At 40.3% G+C, this 16,545-nt stretch overlaps 2 protein-coding genes across 4 annotated transcripts in view; both read left to right on the top strand.

The window, feature by feature from the left end:
- igf2r (insulin-like growth factor 2 receptor) overlaps window positions 1-2,549 on the top strand; it is a 52,155-nt gene extending 49,606 nt beyond the window's left edge. The window contains exon 48 of the mRNA XM_058378997.1: window positions 719-2,549. Coding sequence (XP_058234980.1) covers window positions 719-1,096 — 378 coding nt within the window. The 3' untranslated portion in view covers window positions 1,097-2,549. The remainder of the gene's footprint in view (window positions 1-718) is intronic.
- Window positions 2,550-5,158: 2,609 nt separating this feature from the next.
- slc22a2 (solute carrier family 22 member 2) lies at window positions 5,159-15,369 on the top strand. 3 transcript variants are annotated; one of them, XM_058379337.1, is made up of 12 exons: window positions 5,162-5,641; window positions 7,628-7,731; window positions 8,225-8,266; window positions 8,929-9,083; window positions 10,247-10,415; window positions 10,497-10,611; window positions 10,741-10,841; window positions 10,922-11,136; window positions 12,203-12,311; window positions 12,569-12,681; window positions 13,330-13,429; window positions 13,520-15,369. In XM_058379337.1, exons 1-12 carry the CDS (start codon window positions 5,225-5,227, stop codon window positions 13,605-13,607), a joined length of 1,728 nt encoding a protein of 575 aa, XP_058235320.1. In that variant the 5' UTR covers window positions 5,162-5,224; the 3' UTR covers window positions 13,608-15,369. The 3 variants fall into 3 exon arrangements, with proteins under 3 accessions (XP_058235322.1, XP_058235320.1, XP_058235321.1); XM_058379338.1 differs by lacking the exon at window positions 8,225-8,266 and having other exon boundaries at window positions 5,165-5,641; XM_058379339.1 differs by lacking the exons at window positions 12,569-12,681; window positions 13,520-15,369 and having other exon boundaries at window positions 5,159-5,641.
- Window positions 15,370-16,545: the final 1,176 nt, after the last annotated feature.

Here is a 16,545-nt window from a genome sequence, read left to right as displayed (position 1 = left end):
ATTTATTTAAATATATCAAACTCAACAACTTTTACTCAGGAGGTAGATGGAAAAATGAACCAAAAGCAAATATTTATGATAAATTATATTCATAAAGCAGTATACAGTCATTATTAGAAAGACAGCAAATCAATAAAAATGACCACAGATGATTCAAAAATTATAAAATTAAATAGAATGCAGCCTTGCATAAGTATTCACCCCCTTCCATGATTTCCACTTTTTTTTTTTAAATGGGATTATATCTCATCAATCTATACAAAATAAAACACAATACTGAAATTTATTTCTAAATAAAAAACAAATCTAAGAGTAAAACTACCTCGGCTGTAAAACCCCAAACGTGAAACCAGATGTTCCAGAGTTGAGATGTTTTCCATTATGTAATGAATTATTTTAGATGATTAATTATTATAGATCATTATTAATGTGTAACTTATGATGGCAGAACTAATTTAGTGATTTCAGAGCAATGGGGGTAAATATTAATGCAGTTACCTCAACTAAACTGATTTTGCCTCCTACATTTATATCAAAGCTACCCCCCCCCATTCAAGTCCCTTTCAGTTCCTATAAAATGCGGAAAAGTTAAGGGGGGGGGGGACTTTTGCACACTATTGTGAAAGATTCAAGAACTTCGTGAACAGCATTTCTAAGGTTCTGTGTCATGACATACAGTCCCAGTGGAATGGTTGTTAATAATGCGGTTGTGTCTCAGGTGAGCACGGACGAGGACGGCTGTGAGGACGAGATGGAGTGGCTGATGGAGGAGGTGGAGACTCCGGCGCAGACGCCTCACGAGAACGGCCACATCACCACCAAGCCGGTGAGTGCGGACGCGCTGCGCTCCTTCTCCCTCGACGAGCAGGACAGCGAGGAAGAAGTTCTCACCGTCCCCGGAGTGCGTGTCCACTCGGGACGAGCCTCCGCTTCCGCTTCCTCCTCTCGTTTCCTGATGAAGAACGAGAGCGACGAGGATCTGGTGGGGCTTCTGGACGACACGGGGAGGAAGAACGCGCCCAAACCGAGCTCCAGACATCTGAGGAAAGCGCAGGGAGACCCGGACGACAGCGACGAGGACCTCCTTAAAGTCTGAGGAGTCGGGGTCATGAACTTCTGAGCGTCCCTCTAAACTCGCTCCGCTCATGTTTGTTTTCTAAAGGGAAATCTATTTATCTCCGTTTCAGTGATTTATTCAACGGACCCTCGGTGTCATGGCGATGAAAATATTTCATCGCTCATTCGTTCGAGTCTCTCTTTCTTTCTCCACGTCGGGTCGATTCATTACAAAATAGATTTGTACAGAGATGTTAATGTGTGTGTGGGGGGGGGGGAAGAGAGGGTTTATGATGATCTGTTATTTAAATACACGGGAATGATTTTATGATTTCAGTTTTATTCGTCTTTGCTCGTTTCCATGGCAATCCGGTAGCCGGGTCTGAAAAGACGGACAAACGCGTGTTTCGAGGTTTGCATTAATTTTGCACATGGAGCCTTGAGGAATCGCAGTAACATTTTCTCCCATTTTTTTGTCCACTGTGTGCTTTTTGCGTCACTTGACTCAATGGGTTGAAAAAAATAAAGTAAAAATCAGCTCCATGTTTATCGCTTGCTTTTAAATCCAAAAGCATTTCATGTGACTGAACGCCTCCGTGCATCGCTTTAACTTCCCTTTCTGCCATAAAAGCATGCTGTATAACCCTGACACTGAACATACACAGTATTTTAATGCTGGGAGTGTAATGCGCTCTCTCTCTCTCTCTCTCTCTCTCTCTCTCTGTCTCTGTCTGTCTTGCTCTGCTCTCTCTCTGTCTGTCTCTCTCTCTCACTCTCTCCAAACTCACACATTATTGTCTCAGTCTGTTTGAGGGTTTTTTTTTTCCCAGAATTCTGTTTTTCTGTTATTGTTGTCCGTTTTAATAATGAATGGTTCAATGAATTATGACGAATGTAATCGTAAGTCACGCTTACACTGCACTCTGATTTCTTTTTCTGAGCACTGGAACGAGGGTTAAAAAGTTCAAAGGTGACGAATGAAGTGTGATTTTTGGCCTTAGACTCAAGACTGTGACGCATGTGATGTGGGATTAGTTTTTGTTGTTGTTGTTGTTGTTGTTGTTGTTTTGTTTTCCACTCCAAACTTCTTCTTTTTTTTTTAAGGTTTTTCTGCAGTTGTAGTCTTGAAACGGTACGATTTAATCATAAACCAACTTCTTGTCCAGAAGTGGCTTGTTTTTATCGTGGGATGTTAATGAATGAGTTCGCCCCAAAATGACCTCTCTGAAAGGTTTTGTGATTTGCAGAAATGCTGTTGAAGGTTTGAACACGTCACTAACTCCTCGCTGGACACATCAACTCAGATCCTGTCTCTCTCTCTGTTTTTGTTTTCCTTTTTTCATCACATATACAGAGCCTCTTCCTGTTGGCCCTGTTTCTGCCAAACTTTCTTTAGAATTGTTTGCTTATCTGCTCTTTTTTGTTTTGTATTTAAAACTGTTCATACTGAGGCATTACATTATTTCAATAAAAAAAGAACGGCTGTTAAAATATTTACTCTTTTCCCTAAGCGGTGTTTTCACACTGGGTGGCCTGCGAGGTTCAGACTTTTACACGTGCTTTAGACGTGCTTTAACTCGGGGGGGAAAATGTTTATGTAGCCTTCGAGGGGGGGGGATTTATATTATTATTTTTTTTTTTTTTTTACTTTATTAGGTTCAGAAATATCCCTTCAGATGGATGAAGATATTTTATCATCCTTCTTTCTGAAGGTGTTCTAAATATTCTCGAATTATTTGTACATCATCTTTATTTTCGATCAACGCTTATACGGACACTTGTTTCTAACTAAATGAAAGGGTTTTTTTGGTTTCCTTTTATTTTTAACTGTAAACTAGATGCAGCTTCTTTTTGGGGGATGCAAAATTTTGCACTGCATCATAAACGCTGGATAAGTCTCTCGATTCATGGAGAGTGTTGAACATCTTTAGGGGATATACGCGATTTTTACTTAATAAGACTAAAAAAATAAAAAAACCCACAGCATGCCAAGAACGTTAAGAAACGTAAATAAAGAAATGTTAAACATGCAGCTTTCCCTCAAAAGCCTATCAGTTTTCCCACGTAAATTCTTTCCAGCTTCCTGCCTGAAGCTGAAAGATCTTCAGCCTAAAAATATACTTCTTCAAATTAAAACCAAAGGAAGTACAACTAGTAATTAACTAGGGAATTCCCTCCTCCATCTTTATTTTGATTTGGTGAGATCTCTGATAATCACTGAAGCTAATAACTGACCAGGAGTGTGTGTATATGTGTATGTAAAGAAGAGGCCTTTAGAACTGCATTGTAATGGAGTGTACAGTGTCGGTGTTTCCATACATTGTAACTAAGCACTTGTATGCACTTCCATGCGCTTGTAACTTAGACCATGTCCACAAATAGCCGGGTATTTTTAAAAAGGGAGGTTTTTCTCTGTGTTTTGACCTTTCATCCACATGCTAATGCAGTTTGAGGTCGTTGAAAACGAAGCTTTTGGAAAACTCCTTCCAAAGTGAAGATTTTCCAAAACTTTTCAGTGGTGTTGTGTGGACGGGGGAAACGGAGATTTTGATGAATTGACATCATTGTCTGTGTGCCGGTCTTGATTTGATATCAGCTTTGTTTATATATATAATATATATATTACACACAAATAGTATAAACATAAACACATCCAGATACGTAGATAATTAGAGGGATAAGAAGTATATCTCAAGATTTCACTAGGTCTGATAGAATTGGACCAACCAAAATTGGATTGTCCTTCTCCAAAAACTCCAAAGTTTATGAAGATATTTTGTTCAATAGCAGATTTACGTGAACTACTGACTGTTAACATTGTTTACTGGACTTTTTCCCTACACACTTTTTCCATGCGTGCACATACACGCGCAGTTACTCAAACATTACGGTAATGAACAGAGGGGCCGGAATGTATCACGAAGCTCACTGCTGCTGCATACAAAACTCCGACAACACACAGCGATGGCGGGTTTGGACGAGACCCGGTCGGACTTCTACATTCTACAATGAAGTTTTCGCCTGTCCAGAGCATTGCTTTCCCGCGACGCGCCATTGTCGTTAAACTACCGGAGCCGGTAATAAAGTCTTATCTAGGCTTCTGATTGGCTAGGCATGCTCCTGACAGCACTTAATAGGGTGTTTTGTGTTTTCATGTGGACAAAGGTATTTTTAACACGTAGGTCGTGTGGACAGAATTTTTTTAAAAAAAGTTGAAAAATTTCATTTTTTAAAAATCCCCAGCTCCATGTGGTCATGGCCTAAAGTCATCACTGACCACAAACTTCCTTTACCGCAAATCTGGACGCAGGTTTTTTTGCCGAACAGAAAATGTATCGAGAATTAATATAGAATATAGAATTTGTTTCAAAAAAGTAGTGAAGTAAAAGTTGATAGAGATATAAAAACTCAAGTAAAGCACAAAAACTCTCAAAAAACACTTAAGTACTGTAACGAGGTAATTTTACACCACTGTATATATATACACACACTATATGTGCAAAGGTATGTGCACCCAGACCATCAGGCCCATATGTGGTTCTTTTCCAGACTGTTGCTGTAAAGGTGGAAGCACACTGAACGTCTTTGTATGCTGTAGTTTGTTATTTTTCCTTCATGAGAACGAAGATTCCCCAAGTATGACAATGCACCTGTGCACAAAGCACAGAGCTCCTTAACGACATGATGTGGTGGTTAAGGTTGGAGTGAAAGTTTCCTGCACCGAGCTCTGACTCTGACCCGACCCCACTGTCTCCTTGTAGCTAAATGATCACAAATCCCTAAATTCTCCTGGATAAAGCCTTGACAGAAGGGTGGAGGTGATTATAATTGCAGAAAAGAAATAATAAATCTGGAATGGGGATGTTCAACAAGGGCATGGGTGTCCACATATTTATGACCATGCACTGCACTTTGTCTTGTCTTGAGCGTTCAGGAAACTGCTCTTTTGTCTGAGTTTCCGTCGAGACAGACTCGTTGCACAACACAGCTGTGTCTATTAAAGAGTAACATGTGGGCCCTGTGTGCTAATTCAAAGCATCGTTGATCAATCTCAGCATGACTAGATCGAGGGTCAACCTGCTTTCTCTGGACTCTGCACTTGGAAGTGTGTAAATACCCCCGTCGCTGCTCAGACGCTTCACACTGAAGCCGCGGAGCTGCCGGAGCCATGACCACCTTCGACGACATCCTCGAAGAAGCCGGTAAATTCGGCTGGTTCCAGAAGCGAATCTTCTCCTTGATGTGTCTCGTCTCGGTGCCTTTTGCTGGAGTTTATGTAGGCATCGTGTTTCTGGGCTTCTCCCCCGAGCACTGGTGCCGTAACCCTGCGGTGAAGCAGGTCCAGATGCAATGTGACTGGAACTTAGAAAAGGTGCTTAACTTCACAGTGCCTTTTCAGAACACATCTGCCGGACCGGTGCGCAGTCAGTGTGAGAGGTTTGTCGTGGAGTGGAACGTCACCGAGCTCAGCTGCGATGACCTGGATGGTGAGATCACCCTGGCAGAGCTCGCTGTGATGCCCACCACCGTCTGCAAGGACGCCTGGGACTACGATTACGAGGGAAGAGAGTCCTTCGTCACCGAGGTACGATTGGAATTGGATTTTATTCTGTTGCGGATCTTTGTTTTTTGGTTGTTTTTTTTTAAATGCCAAATCGAGAATACAATAAAATGTTATTTATAGCACCGGTGCCTTAGGTTCCTCAGATGTTCCTCCATCACAAAATATTGAATATAATGGAACAATAAGAGCGGTTTGTGTCACTTTTACTGGGTTTCACAGTGTTTCAAAGAACTGGACTGTGCTGGACATAGTCAGACACACACACACACTAAATGTCCTGTTTGCACGCACATGTCACTTTACATTTATATTTATATTAGTCTTGTTGCATGTGTCACTTTAATAACTGCAATCACTGTATACACTGTTCTTTAATTGTCTAACATTGTCTTGGTCTTTGCACAAAGTCGGCCTATATGTTGTTTGTCTTGTCTTGTCTTCCTGTGCACTTCTGTTGTATGTCTTAAAGATTGCACCTTAAGTATAGTTTAATTTTTTAGTTTTATTTTAATGTTTAAATTATAGTTTAATTTTTTATCTCTCTGTTATATCTCTCTGTTTGTCTGCGTCACTGTACTTTGTCTGTGTTCTGTGTAGCACCTCTGGTCTAGGAGGAACGTTGTTTCACTTCACTGTGTACTGCATCAGCTACATATGGTTGAAGTGACAATAAAGCTTCTTTGACTTTTTTTTTTTTATTTTTTTTACTTTTTTTTGGTGGAGCAGATCTCATGGCCATCTCACAGCTCCAGGGTCCCAGGTTTGATCCTGTGCTCAGTTTGCTGTCTGTTTGGAGATTTGACAAGCTCTCCTCATGACCCTGTTCCTCTCACCTGCCAAAAACATGCTTGTAATGAGTGTGCACTGTGACGTAAGCGATGCTTTCCAGGAAAAAAGCTGTGGCTTCACCATGGCTCTGATTAGGATTAAATGCTTACTAAAGATGAATGAATGAATTAAACTGGCCTGTATAATGTGATCGAAATATTTTCTAATAATATGTATGTCCCTCCATTTGGCTTTATAACTGATAGCTATAGCTCTAAACTACATTTAAATAATTTGTCTGTGTTATTAACCCATTAAAAATCCATCAGAAGACTCGAATCATCAGGAAACTTTTTGTCAAAAGGATTTATTCAGTTCAGTTTTAGATCCCTAATGAACAAACCAGACGCATAAGTCTGAAGGAAAAAAATGCACAAGGAAGAAACTCAAAAAGGTAACCTGCCGTTATCTGGGTGACATCCGGGAGTGGGATTATAAATAATAAGAGTGTGGAAGGGGAAAGGAGGAAAGGGATGTTCAGTGTGTAATGTCTTGGGGATGAGCACAGAACAGTCTTTATGAATTGAGCAGCAGTTTGCAGCAATTACGGCCTGGGCATTCTAGCTGTCAATTTTTTAAGATAATCTAAAGAGATTTCACCCTATGCTTCCTGGAGCATCTCCCACAAGATGGATTGGCTTGATGGGGTCTTCTTCCGTAGCTGAAATATGCAAGTGATCCCAAACTTTTGAGCGGTAGTGTATCTATCAGTGCTTCTCTGTTTCCTTGTGGAACAGCAACCAGCTGCAGCCCCCTGAGCTGCGGTGGTAGCTCAAGTGGTAAAGGCTCTGGGTCGTTGATCAGAAGATCAGGGTTCAAACCACAGCACCGCCAAGTTGCCACTGTTGGGCCCTTGAGCAAGGCCCTTAACCCTCTCTTCTCCAGGGGCGCTGTATCATGGCTGACCCTGTGCTCTGACCCCAACTTCCAAGGATGGGATATGCAAAGAAAGAATTTCACTGTGTAGTAATGTATATGTGACAAATAAAGGCAACTTATGCTCCTGAAAAATCCATCAAAATTTCTAAATTAAACCATTGGGACCCACAAAGTCATCCTCATTATTATTTCACAAAACCATGAGCAACCAAAAAAGTCTCCTGTACAAACAAACCTCCCAGTGTCTGATACCAGAATACTGTGACTGACCATTACATTCCACGTTTCCTTCTGTTTCAGTTTAACATGGTGTGTGAGGACGCTTGGTTATTAGACATGTGCCAGGCGGCGCTCTCAGTTGGATTTTTAGTAGGCAGCATCGCCATTGGATACCTCGCTGACAGGTAAGAAGACCAGGTTTGAATCAGGACGACGGTACGACATTGTTCAATTGTTGGGCCTTTGAGCAAGCAAGGTCCTTAACCCTCTCTGCTCCTGGGGCACTGCATTATAGCTGACCCTACACTTTGACCCCAACTTCCAAAGCTGGGATATGCGAAGAAAGAATTTCACTATGCTGCAATTCATATGCCACAAAAATAAAGGATTTTTTGCTTCTACTACAGTGCAGCTTCGATCAGTGCATGGTTTTTGTAATGAATAAAGTGCAAGAGTAAAATGCTGTAAGTGTAAATATACAGTATAACACAAGAAAATGTAGATTATCTCATGCAGCAGTTTGTATATTTGTTGTAACAGCAGGCTAAAAAGTTTTTCACAATGTATGAACCCTGCTCTAATTACTCAACTGGCACGTGCACGAGGTCATACAGGTGACGGGTTATAGCCCTGTTAGGAGTAAATGACCTTTGTCCCTTTTATCTTTTTTTACTCTAGGTGGGATTGTTTTGTTAGCGATGCAACACGTTACCTAATTCGGTGAGTTAGTAGCGTAGCCTCGTGCCATCTAATAATCATCGTCAACAGTCCAGGTAGAGCGTCAGAGACCACATTAAACGAGAGATTCAAGAGATGCTTGACGTTATTTCACAAACAAAGACAAAAACAGCAAGGATTTTAATAGTGCTAAACTAGCTTAACACTAAACATGTGGGCACTGATGACAGGACGGGGAACGGAGGGATCGAAAGCTAAATCGCAAATCGCTGGGTATTGTGCTACATGCTTGAGAGGAGACATAGCTAATGTTGCTCATGAAGCTAGCGTAAAAATGTCATTATTTTATCTAACTAAATAAGCAAATTTTCTAAATGGCTAGTGTGCTAGATTCTGAGTGGTCAGAAGGGTGATGAGTAAATGTAAATATCTGTATTTAATTAAACAGCGGCTCTGACAGAAGTTTCCGATTGTAACGGAAATTATTTCTATTAATGCACTGATACCAATACAACAAGTGATTTATTTTCTTTTTATATGAAAATTTTATATGATTTCTTTGAGGAGCTAAATCATTTTTTTAGATCATTATTAGACGGAAACGTCCCTCAGAAAGTGACCTAAAGCACATAATATGCACTGTATTGATGTACTTCAGTGCCTTATCCAGTAGCTTAATACACTGACACACTCTCTTCTTACAGATTTGGACGAAAAACAACTTTCCTGATGTCCTGTGTGCTGAATACAGTCACAGGGATTCTAGTAGCAGTGTCTCCTAATTACATCTCCCTGCTGGTCTTCAGAGCGCTGTACGGTTTTGGGACTAAGGGTGGATGGATGGTAGCGTTTGTTCTGAGTAAGAAAGCAACTAATACAACTTTTATGTATACATCCCAGCTCTGAGAATCCCACGAATAACAACCAGAACACACTACAATGTTCTTTTAAAGTTAGCCTAGTTAGTTTGTTTTCAACATTCAAATGTTTTTTAATGTTCAAGAAATAACTTCCTCAATGGAAATATCTATATTTTTATAGTATATGTATACATGTATTTTTTTAATCATCAATAAATATGCGTTAGTTTGCAAATGTCTTCATCCCGCCATACCATGTAGTTAATATCACTAGCTTTAGCTAACTAACTAACTAGCCAGGAAAACTAGCGGTACTGAAACAAAGTTGGATCCCAGTCCTAACTGAAGACCCATGACCCATATAACAAACAAACAAACAAATCAACATGTAAAAATATATATATAATTGCTTTTTACATTTTCTTTGCAAATGCATCTTAATGTTTAGCATTTTAAAGATTAAGTACAAAATATTAACATCATAGCAAATATTAACATCATAGCTGCATCCAGTCAGTATGTAATTATTTAAAAAGAAAAACAAAAACATTGCATGATAAAACAGAACCTGATAGAACACCTTTGGGATGAATTAGAGCGGAGACAGTGAGCCAGACCTTCTCGTCCAGCATCAGTGCCTGACCTCACAAATGCGCTTCTAGAGGAATGGTCAAAAATTCCCATAAACACACTCCTAAAGCTTGTGGAAAGCCTTCCCAGAAGAGTTGAAGCTGTTATAGCTGCAAAGGGCGGGACAACTCCATATTACATTCATGTGCATGTAAAGGCAGACGTCCCAGTTTTGGAACGACTCTCCACTCTAATTCATCCCAGAGGTGTTCTATCAGGTTGAGGTCAGGACTCTGTGAAGGCCAGTCAAGTTCCTCCACACCAAACTCACTCATCCATGTCTTTATGGAGCTTGCTTTGTGCACTGGTGTGTAGTCATGTTGGAACATGACATTGGAATATAATTGAGATTTTTAAATACTAATACAAGGTAATATTAATAGTAATGTATGGGGGGTGTGGGTTTTATTTTTCAGGAAACTCTGCAGTTTTTAGAACGAAATATATTAGAAACTATACATTTTCCCAGTATAAAGAGTTTTTTGGTTGGTTCGAGGTCTATTGTTTCACGCCTCCTCTGTTCTGCTCTCAGTTACAGAGCTGGTGGGAGTGGAGTACCGGAGACCAGTAGCTGTGTACTTTCAGATGTTCTTCAGCATCGGTATCCTCATCCTGCCCCTCGTAGCCTACCTCATCAGTGACTGGCGCTGGCTGCAGGTGGCCATTACAGCTCCATACCTCTGCTTCCTGGCTTACTACTGGTGAGGCCTGGGGTTATATATCGTTTTAGCGATTTTGAGTCACAGGTGGTTTTGATTTTATTGGATGTATTTTGCCTCCAGGTTCATTCCTGAGTCTCCGAGGTGGCTTCTTTCCCAGAACAACACCAAAAAAGCTGTGGAGATTACTAAGAAAATGGCCAAAGTGAACAAAAAGACGTTGTCCAAAAACATCGAGGTGCCTTCATAGTGATGTTTTATAGAGTTGATCATTTATTTGATGCAAACGTTTACGATTATTTTACCACTGAATCACTTTAGCTCGACTGAACAACGATGTTATTTTAAAAAGACTTCTCGTCTACAGACACTTAAAGACGATTGCACAGACACTGCTGTTGCCTCGTTCATGGACTTAATCCGGACCCCCAAGATGAGAAAGCACACCTTCATCCTCAGCTACAACTGGTACGTTTGAGAACCGCAGCACATACGTGACGTGTAGTACACAGAGATGTGTGTATGAGAGGTGTTTGTTTGCCCGGCAGGTTCACTAGTGCTGTGGTGTATCAGGGCCTGATCATGCGCCTGGGGATCCTGGGTGGAAATGTCTACGTTGACTTCCTCATCTCTGGCATAGTGGAGTTCCCTGCTGCCATCCTCATCCTCTTCACCATCGACCGCATCGGCCGGCGGCTGCCGTTTGCAACAGCTAATATTGTCGCCGGAGCCGCCTGCCTTATAACGGCTTTCATTCCAGAGAGTGAGTTACACACTGCAGCCTGTAGGAATTTTTAATAAAAGAACATGCATATAGATGAATTACATTTTTACAGGAATTTGCTCCTGTTTGGTTGTGTCCATGTTTAGCACTGAATGTCTTTGTCAGGTCTCACTCCACAGTGGTGGTTAATATGAAGCTCATATGAAATTAGACACTCAGGACTTCAAGTATTTGTAATGTTTCCTAATTATCTCTGCTTTTCCCTAGCCCTAGGGGCGATATATTCATAGGAAAGGGGGGAAAAAACAAAAACACACAGGTGTTTCTACACCCACCAGGCATAACATTATGACCACCTGCCTAATATTGTGTTGGTCCCCATTTTGCTGCCAACAGTCCTGACCCGTCCTGCACTGTGTATTCTGACCCCTTTCTATCAGAACCAGCATTAACTTCTTCAGCAATCTGAGCAACAGTAGCTCGTCTGTTGGATCGGGTCACACGGACCAACCTTCGCTACTCATGTGCATCAATGAGCCTTGACCGTCCATGACCCTGTCTCCAGTTCACCACTGTTCCTTCCTTGAACCACTTTTGATAGATACTGACCCCTGCAGACCGGGAACACCCCACAAGAGCTGCAGTTTTGGAGATGCTCTGATCCAGTGGTCTAGCCATCACAATTTGGCCCTTCATCAAACTCGCTCAAATCCTTACGCTTGTCCATTTTTCCTGCTTCTAACATCAACTTTGAGGACAAAATGTTGACTTTCTGCCTCTAATATATCCCACCCACTAACAGGTGCCATGATGAGGAGATCATCAGTCTTATTCACTTCACCTGTCACTGATCATAATGTTATGCCTGATTGGTGTATGTCATAATTTACAGATTTGCATTAAAGTGATAATGCTGGGTTTGTCAGTAAGTGATTTAAACTTGTCACTGCAGGTTACAGTAATGTGTATTTTTATATAGAAACACAGAAACCAGCTGTAGGACACTTTGTTCAGAACTTTTTTTTCCAGAGTAGTAAAAAAGAAAATCTATTAATAAATTATTTTATTTATTTATACCCTTCTTTGAAACCTCTGTTTCCTGCAGGTTTGTTCTGGCTGAAAACCGCTGTGGCGTGCGTCGGGAGACTGGGAATCACTATGGCTTTTGAAATGGTGGTGTTCGTGAACACTGAGCTGTACCCCACCTTCATCAGGTAAAGTGGCCAGGTCATGAGGTCACATGCTGCCGAATGGCCCGGTATGATGACCTTGTGTATGTATGCTCAAAAACACTCAACAGCTCTCACAGTCAAAACGTTAGCCAAAGTCATACCTTTGAGATAAATTGCATTTTGTAAACTTGGAAACATAACTCAGGGGGTTAGCATTTGTTATTATTATGATGAAATTATGCGTCCAATAAAGAATTTGTCACCTTCTTACTAAACAATAACGGCACATGTTCCTACAGGAACTTGGGTTTTTCCGTGTGCTCCACTTTATGCGATATCGGAGGGATCGTAGCTCCGTTCATGCTCTACAGACTTGCGGTCATCTGGCTGGAGCTGCCACTTATCATTTTCGGTAGGTACAAGGCAAAAAAACAGGGTCAGTCGACTTTTAATTTACAGCGTTAGCTGATAATTTAATTCCTTTTTGTTTCTTTTTGACTTTTAGTTTCTCTGATTTATGCTCTGTTCAAAGAGTAAACTTTGTGTAGCCTTTGGAAAAAATTAGTTGAACAGAGTATATATACGATTTTATTTTTTGTAGTCGCTTACATTGGCTTGTATATTTTGTTTTTTGTGGCACTAAAAAAAGTTTTGATTACATGCCCTGAAGCTACCAAGAGGTTCAGGGCGATGATACCAGCACCATGCTTTACTGCACAGACAGTTTTCTCAAGGTGATGAGCAGTGTCGGGTTTCTGCTAAATATATTGGTTTGTCCCAGGGCCAGAATCTTGCATTTTGTCCTGTGGCAAAGTCCTAACAGGACACATAGGGCTCACCAGCTTTGTGGCGTTATGGTTGTCATGTGATCAGTTTCTCTCATCTGACCTGGGCATGTCTCCAGCTCTTTCAGTTACCCTTGACCTCTTGATTGTTTTTCTGACTAAAATTCCAAAGTTAAGCTTAAATTATTGAACAAAATGTTTGCAGTGGCCTCGAGTATAGCGTACAGAGAAACAGTATACTGTGAATTAAACCTTAATTCCGACAACCGTAACAGGAATCCTGGCACTGATTGCTGGTGGTTCAGTGCTGCTGCTTCCTGAAACCAGAGGTGTACCACTTCCTGAAACCATTGATGACATTGAACACCCACACAAGTGAGTTTTATTTATTTATTTGTCTTATATAATTTGTTCAAGCAGCGTCACTGCCCTGACTTCACTTCTTATCGTCTCTTTTTGCCTCAGAAATAAAGAGAACACGATGAAAACTCATCAGCTGGAGAATCTGCTGCACCCAGAAGTGACAAATAATAAAGAAACCACGACAGTATGAGTGGAACTTTTCTTTTTTTTTGCTCCGACAAGGGAGTTTAATCTGACACCCGGTCAGCAGCTGATGTGATGGACACTTCACTGTTCGGTTTCGGAGACCCGGGACCAGATATCAGAGGGTGCTGTTTAGAAAGAGTGAAATTGAGTATGTTTTGAGCGGATCCGGTTGAACTGGTGAACAGATTTATCTTTTGAACTAATTTTAATATTGTTTTTTTTTTTTATTGTTTGTATTGTTGTTGTTAATATTATCATCGTTTAAAAAAAAATGCCCTATTTGACTATTTGTGTTGTGATGATGATGAAGAAACTTCTCTGAAAGCTAACACACTAAATTTCTAGTTGATGTCACTTCAATTCCTTTGTTGTGTTGGTGTAGGGGGGCACAAACTTTTGCACAGTCTGTGCAATCGATCAGAACTATCCTGTAGAAACAAATGCACTTGAGTTTCAGTTCATAGGCTAAAGTCCCATTTATCAAAGTGGTATATAAATGTTTTATAGGCCAAAAAAAACGAAAGATTTTCTAAATGTTTAGCCGATTTCTTATGTGCGCCATATGTTGATAAAGGACTAATCACCTGTAAATGATCAAGAAAGAGCACTGCACAGTTGAGTTGTCTTTAGCCACACCCACAAATCTCCATTAAAGGGAAAGCACACAGAGAGTGCCACGTTTTCCAGTAACGCAGCTCAGCCACTGCGGCTCACCTGCTGCCATAGACACACACTAACTCATTTAACTCATGCCATAACTTATCACAATTAATGATTAGAATCTGATTGTTTAAGATTCACATTAACGAGTCTCCTTAAAAATATAAATTTAGACACACCTAAGATACACAGTGTTTTTCTGACTGAAGAGGAATTTACTGAGCTCATTTCTTGTGTAAACACTCCTGCAAAGGATTTACGAAGCCTGCTATGCGCATTTGCTAATAACTTAAAACAACTATATCAAAGATGTATGTGAATTGTCCTTGTGAAAACAGATACACTATATTTCCAAAAGTTTTGGGACACCCCTCCAAATCATTGAATTCAGGTGTTGTTTTTCAAGGGGTTGGGCTCGGCCCCTTAGTTCCAGTGAAAGGAACTCTTAATGCTTCAGCTTCATACCAAGACATTTTGGACAATTTCATGCTCCCAACTTTGTGGGAACAAAGCAAGGTCCAAAAGAACACCTTTGGGATGAATTAGAGTGGAGACTGCGAGCCAGACCATCAGTGTCTGACCTCACAAATGTGCTTCTAGAGGAATGGTCAAAAATTCCCATAAACACACTCCGAAACCTTGTGGAAAGCCTTCCCAGAAGAGTTGAAGCAGTTATAGCTGCAAAGGGCGGGACAACTCCATATTACATTCATGTGCATGTAAAGGCAGATGTTTTGGTCTGGCTCACAGTCTCTGTGAAGTTCCTCCACACCAAACTCACTCGTCCATGTCTTTATGGACCTTGCTTTGGTCACTGGTGTGCAGTCATGTTGGAACAGGAAGGGGTCATCCCCAAACTGTTCCCACAAAGTTGGGAGCATGAAATTGTCCGAAATGTCTTGGTATGCCGAAGCATTAGGAGATCCTTTCACTAAAACTAAGGGTGTCCCAAAACTTTTGGCAATATAGTGTACATGAGAAAAAATTAAGCTGAATATGTTAATATGTTTTCAAACGTCTGGTTTTGCAAAATGTTACAAAATGTGAACTGAATGAAAATACTGGTGCTAATTCATAAATAATTGCTGAATTCAGCCTCCAAAATATCTCCAGTCTCATTTTTCTGTTGTATTAAATAAATTGAGTTCTCACTGGTGTGAATTTAACCAGCCAGAAAACCGATTTGTTGTCAAGCAAAATGCTAGAGGAACGCACCACCTCCTGATAAACACTGTTCCTATGGCAACCAGTAGTAGGAACATCTACTGACGACTACACTGTACAGAGACTGGAGACTTGCAGTGATAAACCCGCTGTATGTGTGAGCGTAGCTTTATTATGATGCTGTGTTTATGGACATCCATATTGAAATTTACCTGTTTTTATTTTTTTAATTTTTTGTTTGTTTGTGTGTTTTACGTTATATTTTACTAATATATTGGTTCTCGATAGCCGAGGTCAGAGAGAGGTCTCTTAGGAGCTCTGTTAGTGTCCTGTGTAATAATAGTGTGAGGGTGCTGGAGTGTTGTGATCAGAGTGCGTCTTCTTCATGAGGTCTTGTGTGAATGAAAACTCCACTATGAAACCCTGTTGCCATGGTAATGTTCACTGCCCTTCAGTAGTATTAATGTCCGTTCCCCAAAATGCCTTTTAAGATGAAATACAGTCAACTGAATCGATTTGCATGAACAGAACCCTGTCTCTGTACTCTGTCCCTGTTGTAGATCAGTTAAAGCAAACATACAAAGACAATGAAGCTGTCATTGATATATGATATGATACTATTTTGCTCATCTGACAGATGATGATGTGAAGAAATATCTATCTATCTATCTATCTATCTATCTATCTATCTATCTATCTATCTATCTATCTATCTATCTATCTATCTATCTATCTATCTATCTATCTATCTATCTATCTATCTACTCCATCCATCCATCCATCCATCCATCTATCTATCTATCTATCTATCTATCTATCTATCTATCTATCTATCTATCTATCTATCTATCTATCTATCTATTTATCTATCTATCTACTCCATCCATCCATCCATCCATCCATCCATCCATCCATCCATCTATCTATCTATCTATCTATCTATCTATCTATCTATCTATCTATCTATCTATTTATCTATCTATCTACTCCATCCATCCATCCATCCATCCATCCATCTATCTATCTATCTATCTATCTATCTATCTATCTATCTATCTATCTATCTATCTATCTATCTATCTATCTACTCCATCCATCCATCCATCTATCTATCTATC

Source organism: Hemibagrus wyckioides, linkage group LG25 (genome assembly GCF_019097595.1).
Source record: "Hemibagrus wyckioides isolate EC202008001 linkage group LG25, SWU_Hwy_1.0, whole genome shotgun sequence".
Lineage (NCBI taxonomy): Eukaryota > Metazoa > Chordata > Actinopteri > Siluriformes > Bagridae > Hemibagrus > Hemibagrus wyckioides.
Note: the sequence above shows the minus strand (reverse complement) of the source record. Positions and strands in the feature narration are given on the sequence as shown.

Excerpts from the sequence above, each read along its gene's own strand:
- slc22a2 (XM_058379337.1), top strand. The coding sequence starts at position 5,225 with ATGACCACCTTCGACGACATCCTCGAAGAAGCCGGTAAATTCGGCTGG. Across the intron at positions 10,416-10,496 it reads TGCTTCCTGGCTTACTACTG|GTTCATTCCTGAGTCTCCGA; the intron begins GTGAGGCCTGGG and ends TTTTGCCTCCAG. Across the intron at positions 10,842-10,921 it reads TTCATCCTCAGCTACAACTG|GTTCACTAGTGCTGTGGTGT; the intron begins GTACGTTTGAGA and ends TTTGCCCGGCAG.